Source organism: Cetorhinus maximus, chromosome 4 (assembly GCF_964194155.1).
Source record: "Cetorhinus maximus chromosome 4, sCetMax3.hap1.1, whole genome shotgun sequence".
NCBI classification, from domain to species: Eukaryota; Metazoa; Chordata; class Chondrichthyes; order Lamniformes; family Cetorhinidae; genus Cetorhinus; species Cetorhinus maximus.
Genome location: NC_135882.1, coordinates 156122523 through 156135976, shown reverse-complemented (window position 1 = coordinate 156135976; position 13454 = coordinate 156122523). Strand labels below are relative to the sequence as shown.

Genomic DNA, 13454 nt, shown 5'->3' with positions numbered 1-13454 from the left:
CAATGGTTTCATGGTTATCATCAGTCTTTTAATTCCAGATTTTTATTAAATTCAAATTTTACCATCTGCTATGGTGAGATTCAAACCCGGGTCCCCAGAGCATTATCCTGGGTCACTAGAATACCAGTCCAGCAACAATACCACTATGCCACCACCTCCCCCCTGCAATTAGGGATGAGTGATCATAATATGATAGAATTTTACATGGGCCGGCACCCGCCACAGGAGATTTGGCGGCCCAGCCAAAAGTCCATCAACTTTCGGAGGGACCAGATGATCCCGGTGGTAGGCGAGGCTGGAAAATCACGCCCATTATGTTTGAAAGTGAGGTGATTCAATCCGAAGCCAGGATGTTAAATTCGAACAAAGGAAATTATGAAGGTAGGAGGGGTAAATTGGCTGAAGTGGGTTTGGAAAATGCATTAAAAGGCATAATGGTACATAAGCAATGAATAGTCTTTCAAGGATTATTACATAGTTTACAACAACTATATACTGCTTCAAGGCACAAAAGCCCAAAAAAAGCCAGTCAACCATGGCTAATAAAAGAAGTCAAGGATTGTATAAGATTAAAAGAAAAGGCCTAAAAAGTTACTAGAAATAGTAGTAAACCTGAGGATTTGGAGGATTTTAGAATACAGCAAAGGAGGACCAAGAAAGGGAGAATAGAATATGAATGTAAACTAGCAAAAAATATAAAAACGGACTGTAAAAGCTTCTACTGGTACATAAAAAGGAAACGTTTGGCAAAGACAAATGTGGGTCCATTACAGGAAGAGTCAGGAGAATTTATGATGTGGAATAGAGAAATGGCGGAGAAGCTAAATGATTGCTTTGTGTCTGTCTTCACAAATGAAGATGCAAGAAATGTCCCAGAATTAGACATCCAAGGGACTAGGGAGAATGAGGAATTGAAGGAATTAGTACTAGTAAGAAGGCTGTGTTGGAGAAATTAATGGGACTGAAGGTTGATAAGTGCCCGGGACCAGAAATTCTACATCCCAGAGTATTGAAGGAGGTAGCTATGGAGATAATGGATGCATTGCTGATCATCTTCCAATATTCTATAGATCCTGTAATGGTTCCTGCAGAATGGAAGGTAATAAATGTCATCCCACTATTTCAGACAGGAGGGAGAGAGAAAACAGGGAACTACAGACTTTTAGCCTTATATCAGAAGTAGGGAAAATGCTATATTCTATTCTAAAGGATGTGATAAATGGGCACTTGGATAATAATGATCTGACTGGGCATAGTCAGCATGGATTTATGAATGGGAAATCAGGTTTGATAAACCTATTGGAGTTTTTTTGAAGATGTTACTAACAGAAGGGGAGTCAGTGGACGCAGTATACTTGGATTTTCAGAAGGCTTTTGATAAACTCCCCTCCAGGAGGTTGGTTAGAAAAATTAAAGAACATGGGATAGGAGGTAATATACTGGCATGGACTAAGGATTGGCTAACAGGCAAAAAACAGAGTAGGAATAAATGGGTCATTCTCACATTGGCAAGCTGTGACTAGTGGGATACCACAGGGATCAGTACTTGGGTCCCAGTTGTTCACAATATATATCAATGATTTGGATGTGGGGGCCAAATGTAATATTTCCAAGTTCGCGGATGACACAAAGCTAGGTGGGAATGTGTGTTGTGAGGAAGATGCAAAGCGGCTTCAAGAGGAGTTGAACAGACCAGGAGTAGCAAAGTCCTGCTTCAATTGTATAGAACCTTGGTTAGGCCGCACCTGGAGTACTGTGTGCAGTTTTAGTCCCCTTACCTTAGGAAGGATATTATTGCGATAGTTTCTTTTATTCGTTCATGGCTAGGCCAGCATTTATTGCTCATCCCTAATTGTCTTTGTTCAGAGGACATTTAAGAGTCAACCACATTGCTGTGGGTCTGGAGTCACATGTAGACCAGACCAGCTAAGTACGGCAGATTTCCTTCCCTAATAGGCATTAGTGAACCAGATGGGTTGTTACAACAATCAACGATGGTTTCATGGTCATCATCAGATTTTTAATCCCAGATTTGTTTTTTTGAATTAAAATTCCACCATCTGCCTTGGTGGGATTCGAATCCGGGTCTCTGGAGCATTACCCAGGGTCTTTGGAATGCCAGTCCAGTGAACGATGGTTCACCAGACTTGTTCCCGGGATGACGGGACTGTCCAATGAAGAGGGATTGGGAAATCTGGGCCTATATTCTCTACAGTTTCAAAGAATGAGAGATGATCTCATTGAAACCTAAAAAATATTTAAAGGGATAGACAGGGTAGATGCAGTAAGATGTTTCCTGTGGTTGGGGAGTCTAGAACCATGGGACACAATTTCAAAATAAGAGGGAAGCCACTTCGGACCGAGTTGAGGAGAAATTTTTTTGCTCAGAGGGTTGTGAATCTTTGGAATTCTCTACCCCAGAGGGCTGTGGAAGTTCAGTCATTGAGTATGTTTAAAGTAAAGATTGACAGGTTTCTAAATACCAATGACATAAAGGGATAGGGGGACAATATGGGAAAAAGGCACTGAAGTGGATGATCTTCACGATTGTAGTTAATGGCGGAACAGGCTCAATGGGCTGAGTGGCCTACTCCTGTTCCTATGCACACCCTCCCCACACCACTCCCAGAGACATTGCAACTCGAGCTTCCTGCCTCCATTGCAAAACGTGGCCCAAAGTTTCAGCACTTATTGAAAAAGATTTTTGTCATTAGAGGAATCCATTTTATGAACATAAGAACACACCAGGAAAATAATGCTAAAAGGTATTCTATTCAAATTCCCTTTCTTTTTGGCTCCAGAATGTCCTTAAGCTGTAAGAGTGGATATTCTGGCAATAAGACAGCCTCCACGGTGGCTGTCAGGAGACATTTTCCAAGGTAAGATATTTCACTGCCAATACTTTTAGCCCTGCAATTTGGGGCCTCTTCAACAGGAGACTTGATCTTATGGTCCACTCAAAAAATTGACCTATTATGAATATGAGGCAAAGCTGGAATTTGAAGCTGATGTTCCCTAATGAGATTCCACTCTCCCACTGGAACTACTGGGCTGCTGTTCACATCAATTTTCTGTTCGACCATATTGTCCTTAACCTTGTCACAAAGCTTTAATTTCTGAATTACTCACAGGGCTCGTGTAAATTCCTTGGTGCACATCACCGAACTGCCCCTCTCCAATGCAGCGCCCCAGTTCAATTCTCTCCCTCTGTATCTCATAATCCCTGGCTGTAAAGAGTGAAGATAATTAGTTATTAAATCAACTTTAGTGACAAATGGCTTTTGCTTTTTTTTAAAATGAGAAAAGGTTACACACTAAGTGACAAACAACTTGGCACGATTATATTCATCCAACAGGCAGCAAGCACAATAATCAGGCAACAATTAATAAACAGTTTCATTACCTTCATCTATCCCATAGCTTTCTGCATTGCAATTGGGAATAGGGGAAGAAAATCAAAAAGTAGTGTACATTACAGTTTCTGTAGTGAAATACGGAACAATGCAATTTATGTAGCATGGTAGTGCAATGAATGCTGAACAATGGATTAAGCCATTATTTCTTCTGCGCAGAAAGCTAAAACAATTAAACGAAAATAACAATTTAGTGTAAAATTTTTATGTATGGAAAAATTGAAACAGTGCTTCTCACTCCTTACAAATTGGTAAAGAGAAAAAAGAAACACTTGCATTTACACAAAGCTTTTCACAATGTCAGAATGTCCCAAAGTGCTTTACAGACAATTAAATACTTAGGAACTGTTGTAATGCAACAAACACAGCAGCCAATTTGCATACTGCAACTTCTCGTGAACAACAATGTGATAATGGCCAGATAATCTATTTTTCTGATGTTGATGAGGTACAATTATTGGTCAAGACACCAAGAATACTCTGCTCTTCTTTAAAATAGTGCCACAGGATCTTTACGTCCACCTGAGAGAGCAAGTGGGGCCTCGGTTTAATGCCTCATCCTGAAGATGGCACGTCTGACAGTGCAGATAGGGAAAAGGAATTGTGTTTGGCACAATTTCACTAAGTGATTTTTATTTATTGTTAAATTTATAAAAGCTTCATCAAACTTTGAGCTTGAATACTGACCAAATAGTATGGTGTTAAGGGAAAAATCCTTCTGTGGAATAAAACAAAAATCGTAGAAAAAGCAGACAGAATAACAACACTCACCTATGTTAATATATAGTGTCTTGAATATAATAAAACAATCCAAGGCACGTCACAGAAGCAAAATAAAACAAAATATGACACTGAACCACATAAGGAGATATTAGATCAGCAACCAAAAGCTTGGTCAAAGAGGTGAGTTTTAAGGAGTTTCTTAAAGGAGAAAAATGAGATTGAGGCGAGGAGAAGGGTAGGGGGAGATTTCCAGACCTTGGGGCATAGGCAACTGAAGGCATTGCCACCAATGTTGGAGCAATTATGATTGGGGATGCTAGATTTATAATTGAAGGGGTTAGAATTAGATGAGCACAGATATATTGGATAGTTGTGAGGCTATAGGAATAGGGAGGGGTGAGTCCATGGAAGAATTTGAAAACATGAAAAGAGGATGAGAATTTTAAAATTGAGACTTTGTTTGAATGGGAGCCATTGTCAGTCAGTGAGCATAGATGTGATAGGTGAACGTAACTAGGTGCAAGTTAGGACACAGGCAGCAGAGTTTTGGATGACCTCAACGTTACAGAGGGTAGAATGTGGCAGACCAGCCAGGACTGCATTGGAATAGTCAAGTCTAGAGGAACAAAGGCACGAATAAGAGCTTCAGCAGCAGATGAGCTGAGGAAAGGGCAAAGTTGGACGATCGAATGAAGGTGTAAATAAGCAGTCTCAATGATGGTGCAAATATGTGGTCAGAAGCTCACGTCAGGGTCAAAAGCACATCAAGGCTACAAACAGTCTGGTTTAGTCTTAGGCATTTAATTATGAGAAGGATGGAGTCAGTAACTAGAAGTGGGACTGAAAACAATGGTTTGGATGTTTTATTACGCTAAAGGTGCTATAAAAAATGTAAGTTGTTGTTTAGTCTACGCATTATTTAATTGGAGGAAATTTCTGCTCATCCGGTACTGGATGCTGGATAAGCAGTTTGATAATTTAGCAACAGTGGAGGAGTTAGAGAGATGGTTAATAATAAAACCATACCGCAAAGTCACATTAAATGATTTTCAGCTTTGGCAATTAACTATTCCAACAGAAAATCTTCCAAATTTGTCAAAACACTATATATTTAAATAAATCTGTTCACCAAAAGGAGGGTGTTCTGCATATGCTACACAGAAAGAAAGTCTAATGAGGAAGTGGAAATTAATGCATAGCCTAAAGACAGAATGGTACAATATTTAGGTTAGATTATTAGAGCAGACAGTTGGCAGAGACAATTATGGGAAGGGAAGATCGATGGAAAACATAGGAGACGGAAGCAGAGGAGAAAATAGGTGATGGATATAATGGACTGGATGCAACTGACTTACGTTGAATGTGTAAGGACAGTGCAGGACAGACAACGGTGGAGATCCATGGCAGTCAACCTTCTGGTAAGAAGACGACACCAAAGAACGAACAAACAATCACCAAATATTAATCGAATGGACACTGCATTAGCAATGCTGTAGAATTGCAGAATTAGTGTAGAATTAGCAGACACCAATCTGCATCTCTTTCAACAAGAAAAACATGAAGTCTTCACTTGAAGTCTGAACTTGGATCAATGTCCCCTCTTCGGTGCTTAGGGAATCAATAGTACACGGAGTTTCAGAGGTCTGGGGTCAAAGGAGTCAAAGGGTGCATCATGAAAGTATTAACATTAATTTTAACTGTAACACAGAATGATGCATTTAACCAATTTTCATTGTGGGCATTTGGATTTTCCTCAATTTGTATGCAAAACTTCAATTATCTATCTTCCATTTATCAGGAAAGTCTACTCTGCCTTAATGTAAAAATGTGCCTAAAGTTACTTCTAAAGAGCATTTTGCAATTTAGGTGAATTGGACCACATGATTGATGTATTCTTCCAGAATTCTAAAACAGAGGCTGTTAGAAGGTAAAAGGACACATGGGGTTTGGAAGATAAAACCTAAGGTACCAAAGTGGGGTACCTTGTGGCGCAGTGGTAGTATCCCTACCTCTGAGCCAGAAGCTCCATGTTCAAGTCCCACTCCAGGACTGGATGGCCACAAAGGTGCTTTCATAATGTGGCCAAACAGATCGATTATCAACCTGCAAAATCTTGCAATACACTTATGGTAGGCAGTAACAGCAAGAGAGTCTCCTGGTCAGAAACTACAGAAGGCAACAGCAAACTACTGCAGTACCTTGCCAAGCATAACCATGGACCACCACATGGAAGTCCATGGTTGCCAACATCCTCTAAGGGCATGGTACCTGAAGAGAGAAACAGAGAGAGTATCCTGACCAACGTGCTCACATCAGAGTCCCTAACTCTACATAACTGACATAAGTAGTAAATTCAGTCTTCAGCAATGGTTTTCGGCCACGTCAAAAGACAGGTTTAACTGAGTGGAGATGAGAGAGACGATTGTTATATCTGTGGAGTGTGAGGAGCTTTCCTGGTTTCACCAAATGCATATTGTTGGCTGCTGTTTCCCACATTACAACTGTGACTGCGCTTTGAGAGTACTTCATTGGTAGTAAAGCACCGTGGGACATCCTGACATCATGAAAAGGTTATATATATGCACACATGCAAGTATCTCTTTTTTTAATGTCTTTCAGTTCTTCCTGCCTCCTCTCCTTCATCGAGCACCCATGCCTTCCCCTCCCCACTGCCAACTTGATCGCAAAATACTCCTATCATTACACTTTTATTCACACTTGGCAACTCCCTTCCCCCACATCTGCTCACCATGATCCCAGTGCTTTCATAAACTCTCACACACCATGATTGCCCCAATTACTGCAATATCCAACACCCCTCTGCTAGTTGAACTAGATCTTTATAGCCCTTTCCATATCACAAGTGCAGTAACTACCGTTCCAAGTGGTCTGACATACCACAATTTCCATCTCAGTTCTCCCAGGGCTTTGTACCAGAAGCAATGTCCATGACCAGCTCGCAAATGTCAGCATCACCTTCCAGATTCCAGAGACTTAGATAAACCCCCAAATCTCTAATTATATTATATGCTGGTCCTATAGCCTACTATCTATTTATCTGCAACAATTCTCATAGTATTTCCCCTGAGTTTCTTTATATATAATGAGGTAAAATTAATAATACAGGGTAGTTAAATTAGTTTAATAGCAATCATGGATTTAGTTTTAATGCAAATATACATATATTTGAGCCAGAAAAGATCAACAACATTCCTACTCTGTTATGAAATAGTTTAACTTAATCATTGTAAATCAGTGGCTCACATATAATACACTCCATACAATAAAACTACATACTTGCCACTTCACTGTACATCACAGGCAGTTAGCATATATGTAAAGAAAAAGGTGTCATTTTTCCCACCTTCTTCTTTTCCTATGAGCTCATTGATGTGTACTGATCATATGATCATGAAGCCTGGGCTTCATTCATTCATTGATACTTGCTTCTAATTGGCTGCTGCTAAGCATGTGCTTGGTAAGAACTATCAGATGCTTGGCCTAGGACACCACTAGCCCTGTTCACCATCATGAATTGGAATAACTAACTTACTGGGAGGCGGTAGTGTATTGCTAACGTCACAGGACTAATAACCTAGCGGCCGAGGCTAATACTCTGGAGGCACTGGTTCAAATCCCACCACAGTAGCTGGTGGAATTTAAATTCAATTAATTAACACATCTGGAGTCGAAAGCAAGTCTCAGTATCACTAACCATGAAACTATCAGCGATTGTTATAAAAACCAATCTGGTTCACTAATGTCCTTTAGGAAAGGAAATCTGCTGTCCTTACCTCATTTGGACTATATGTGACTCCAGACCCACAGCTATGTGGTTGACTCTTGATTGTACTCTGAAATGGCCTAGTAAGTCACTCAGTCGTACCAAACCACTACAGAAAAATTGAACCAGATGGGTTGTAGCAGTTCAAATCTCAAGGAGAATTAGGGATAGACAACAAATGCTGGCCTTGTCAGCGATGCTTACATCCCATAAAAGATTTTTTAAAAATTATTTCTGAGTAAATTTGGAACAAAAATAGAACTCAGAAAAATGAACACCAGTAATTTACTTATATTACATTTCCATCTACCTTTTACTGGGCCAATAACATTGAATCCTTAAGAATTAAAATATATGAGCTAAGGAGACAACTGCTCAATGATACAGGTAATTTTTTTTCTATCTAGCAACAGGTTCACAGGAGGTCAAATAATTATAGATAAAAATTAAACATATGCTAAAAATCTGAAATAAAACACAGAAAATCAGAGGTGGTCAGTCAATATGAGAGCACAAATTATATTTCCATCCAAAGCCTTCACCTCACTTCTTCATTCACGCACTGACTGACTTACTCTACATTTTCAGCTTTATCTTTTTCATTTATTGCCAATTTATGATCGCTCATGGCAACTGTTTGAGATTGAAGCAAACATATAATACTGGTATGTTTCAAATCTTTACAGACTCTTGCTCCTCCCAATCTCTGTAATCTCTTTCAGCCTTACAACCCTTCAAGATATCTGCACTCCCTCAATTCTGGCCTCTTGAGCATCCTCGATTTTAATGACTTCACCATTGGCATCTGTGTCTTCAGTTGCCAAGGACTTAAGTTCTGGAAATCAGCCCTTGCCCGCAGCCCCTCCCCCTACCTCAACACCTCTCTTTCCTCCTGTAAGCTGCTCCTTAGAGCCTAACTCTTTTGTCCTCATGTGGCTCAGTGCCAAAATTTGTTTGGTAACTCCCTGTGAAACACCTCAGGATGCTTTAATTCATTAAATATGCTACAGAAATACAACTTGCTGTTGTATACTGTTTGTTATGAGGGACTGGCATAACACTGCTTTTTCTCCAGCGGACATCAAACATTTGATAAATTTTCCAATGGACTATGTGGCAATATTGATCTGTCTCAGAAAATACATCAATACTAGTAATTAAATAATATAATAAACTGAGAAGCCAATAGGGGATTTTAAACTGTCCCATGATGATGCATTTCTTTTTCCCTTGCATCACTCATGCAGAATGGCCAGTCAAGTTTCACACTAGATGCTACCATTAATAGATATAATAAATATATTTGAGGGAATTTAATACCTCAAATACCAGGGTATATTATGGAAAACACTACCCACCAAAATTCAGTTCACAATTGTAGCCAAATCTACTGTCATGCTTCATATAATCTGAACTATTCAATTAGTCTAGTCATAAATGACTTCCAAGTATCCATTATCCATTCATCACTGACCAGTGACCACTGTGAAATTTGGATGAATCACTGAAGAAATTCATTCACCCTCAGTTTTCCCATGATCAATACCCTATTACATCAATACTGCAGTGCTAGTCACACAACAACGGTCTTTCATATTTTAAGGACTCGGTCCAAAGAAAAAACATGGAAACAGAAAAAAGGAACCAAATAGCAAGCACTGTACTGTACCACGGGCTTTGAAAAGAAGCAAATGTTAACAATTTATCAAACGTCACTGGATTAAATATTAACAAAACTAACCAGCTGTGAGTAATTTCATTCAAACCACACAAGCTTCAAGTAGTACTCAGTACAAGAAGCAAACAGATTCCTAAAGATTTAGCTTTTGAATAAGTGACTATAAAATTGAATGACATGTTCTATACAACAGCATTCTAAGTATTCCTAACAATGTTAGAAACTATTTTTAAGCAAGTTAAGCTTTTTCCCCGCTGTAAATCCAGCCAGCATTTGGACATCAACTAACTCTGAATGCCTCAGATCAGACGCACTTGTACAAACCTGATGCTTACGTAAACATTTACTATTCAACAGACATTTAAATATGGGGCCCATATAGCCATTACACAAGATCAAATCTACTTACTGGAGGGCATGGTATATGTGTCCTCTTCATCTATGATCTCTGCATAGTCATCGGTTTCTGCAAGTGAAGAACCACGCATTTTAGTTGAGTTTGCTCAAGGCACAAACCGTTTCTAATTAAACTTAGACACACAGCATAAGGAAGGCATTAGAAGATGAATGTCCCCTTTCCTTTTAGACAGGGCTGAAGCCCACGCTTTTGAAAAAAAACTACTCTTAGGTTTCACTCAACCGCTATTACAGAAAATGACGTCTGTGGACAGCCAGAATGCAAAGCTATTTCTGGAGAATAAGATGACATCATCCAATCATAAGTACAGCCTTCCCTCTAGAAAAAGGAAGATCAGCAAGTAGGGGGATGACCCCTGATGGGATGGAAAAAGCATCAATAAATCTTGAACAAAATAGGAAAGCAGTGACCTGTGTTTGAAACACACTGAAGCTTAATTAAAGAAACTCAACATATAAAGTCTGTATGCCACGGCAAGCTCAAAAATTGCAAAACCCTTTCTGCTGGCCCCCTGTGATTTACATAAAATGTCAAGGCTCTATCTGGCCAAGGTTATTATCGAGCAGTACAACACAAGGGAAAACAAAGGTGGTCTTTGCCCAGAATTCAGTTCTGATGACTTCCCACACATTAAAATTTCTGGCACTTTGCCTTGTAACTATGGTTAAAAAGAAGCATTTTATTTGGAACATTTACGCTGGTTAAATGTAACATAACTTAAAAAAATAGATATGCATGGATTTCCTCAGGATTCATTATTTTTAAATACGCATTCTGCAGTGTTTCAGGATTTAAGTAAATAAATTTACTTCCCAAAAAAATCTAAGTATAAAATCTATCACTTGACGTGCATTAACAACTTGCACTTACGTAGCTGTTTCAAAGCAATAAAATGTCCCAGCCAAAAATCATCAGGCTTAGAGTGAGTAAAATAGCAAGTTAGGGTTAGTATACAAAAATTAGATGAGAGATAGATTTTGAGAAGTTTTTGAAGCAGGGGTAGCAAAGTAAGGCGAGGGTGGTTAAGAAGAACATTCTGAAATATACGGCTGAAATGGTTCTGCAGTCGAAAGTGGAGTGAAGAGGGAACGCAAAGTGAGTCACAGGGCAAAATTTTACGAGTTGGCGAGTGGGGGTGAGGCCCGCTCATCGACACATAAAATGACATCGGGGGGGAACACCCGACGTCACCGCGCCCAATTTAAATTTTCAGGAAGGCGGGAGCGCAGCAAAATCAGCTGCGCGTCCACCGACCTGTCAATGGCCAATTAATTAAAGGAACTGCCCGACCAACCTTAAGCTTGGCGGGCAGGCCAGGAGTCCCGGCGGGAACTAGAAAAAACATTGTCACATGAGGGGACACGTAAGGGAAACTTTATTTTTCTATTTTTTTTACACGTACAGCTAATCTCCCTGAGGCTGCACTTAGCCTCAGGGAGATGAGTGCGCCTTTTCGTGCGCATGTGTGAAAGAGCGCACTTTCGATTTTGGGAATCCACCCCCCCCCCCCCCCCAAGCCTGCAGAGAGAGAGCATAGCGCTTCCGTGCAGACATCACGCTGGGCAGGCCTTAATTGGCTCACCCACGTAAAATGGCACCGTGCCTCCGAATTGGGGGCACCGATTGGAAACGCGCCTGCCCATCAACTTCCCCCCCGCCGACGGGGGGAAAATTCAGCCCATAAGAATGAACGACACGTACAGGAACAGAATCTGAATGAGGTGGAATGATAGGAAGTAGTGAGGCCATGGAAAGAATCTGCAGACAAGTACAAGGATTTTTAAATCCATGCATCAACTGAAAAGGAGCCAAATGAAAGCGAGTAAGCACAGGGGCAAAAGGGCAGCACAGCAGTGCAGGATGGGATGTGGGTGGTGGAGTTTTGAACAAGTGGCAATTGGCGATTGAGGACTTTTCAGTGGTGCCACAGAGGTTTTTTTTATTGGGAGTGGGCAAGGTCAGCATTTGTTGCCCATCCTTAATTGCCCTCGAAAAGGCAGTGGTGAGCTGCCTTCCTGAACACTGAAGTCCATCTGGTACAGCATATATAACTCAGATGGTACCATAAAAATCGATGGTGTTGCCATAAAGTAGCACGAAAATGGGAAAAGAAAAATTAAAGCCTGGGGATACATCTGATGAAATGTCCAGGGCACTGGGGCAAGCAGGATGGAACCAAGGTATACTGTCCGCATTGGTCAGATGGTGGAGGCTGTGTTTAACAGTCCAGAGTGCTCAAGGAGAATATGTGACTTCAACCATGGCAACCTTGATGCTGTGAGCAAAAAGCAAATTGAAGGGAGTCAGGAATCCAGTATGGAGTGTTGGGAGAGGCAAGTACTGAGCTGAGTGTTGACAGCTTTAGTAAACGCCTTAGGGAGGACAAGGAGGTTGGTGATAGGATGTTCTGTGGAGAGCAGGGCAACGGCACTATTGTGGGAGAGGGTGCACAGCTTGAAGAGGGGAAGAAGTTGGTGTCATTGAGATCAGCTTTGTGACAGCGTGGCGAAAATAGAGAAAGAAGCTGTAAGATAATTATGCGGTTAGGGCAAAGGGATGGATAAATACAGAACAGTGGCTGGGACGGGTAGAGAATGAGGCAGTTGAGAAAGCTGAGTTAGTTAATCTCTTTCATGCAGTTTATAAGATTAGTACCAACTCTGAATGTATCATTCTGCATGAATTTTTCTAATGCTTTACTTTCATTGTCTTTATTCTCCTTCCATTAATACCAGACAGAGGGCAGGATTTTATGGTCCCCCGCTGCAGGTTTGCATTGGGGGGTGCTGGAAAATTCCCCATGTGGCCCTCCCACTGCCCCAGGCCTGTCAGAAATTTTACAGAGGGCGTGGAAGGCCTAGGGCTGTCCACCCACCCTCGCCCCAACTGAGGCCCTTAAGTGGCCACTTCCTGCTCTGCTTCAATCTTGAAGCTGAGGAGAGGAGTTCATGGGCCGGTCAGAAGCCCAGCAGGTCACCCTGCTCAGGCCTAGAGTGGGAAAAGGGCATCAAGGGCCCCCTTTCCATATTGGGCGCACTACTCCCGCCCCCGCCATGGGTGCTCTCTCCCCACTGTGGTTTCCACCTCCCCACGCCCCGCCAGCCTCCCCTCCCCATCTGCTCTCCAGGACTTAGAAGCTGTGGCAGCTGCTGGGACTGCAGAGCTGCTGGCCAATCAGATCTCTGAGGCAGGACTTCCGACCAAGTGAGGGAGAAGTCTCATGTCCTGCTAATTAGCTTTCCTTCAAGTGTTAAACGGCATGGCTGCCATGATCTGTGGGGTGCTCCACCAACCAAGTCTTTGGGTGGTGGAGCGGGAATCCCACTATCCGAAAAGTCCTACCCATAGAAATATTGTGCCCTAACAAAGTCCTTATACTCATGTGCTCAACAGTCTATTTTAAAATGCTATAAATTTATAATGCATGAATTCAGAAAC

At 41.2% G+C, this 13454-nt stretch overlaps 1 protein-coding gene across 6 annotated transcripts in view; it reads right to left on the bottom strand.

The window, feature by feature from the left end:
- The window catches only part of LOC144679973 (focal adhesion kinase 1), a 531813-nt gene that overhangs the window by 141885 nt on the left and 376474 nt on the right, over positions 1-13454 (bottom strand). For all 6 annotated transcript variants that reach the window (XM_078540999.1, XM_078541000.1, XM_078540997.1 and 3 more), the window contains 2 exons: positions 10008-10064; positions 3130-3227 (listed from right to left, as the gene is read on the bottom strand). In XM_078540999.1, the coding sequence (XP_078397125.1) occupies positions 3130-3227; positions 10008-10064 (155 nt within the window). The remainder of the gene's footprint in view (positions 1-3129; positions 3228-10007; positions 10065-13454) is intronic.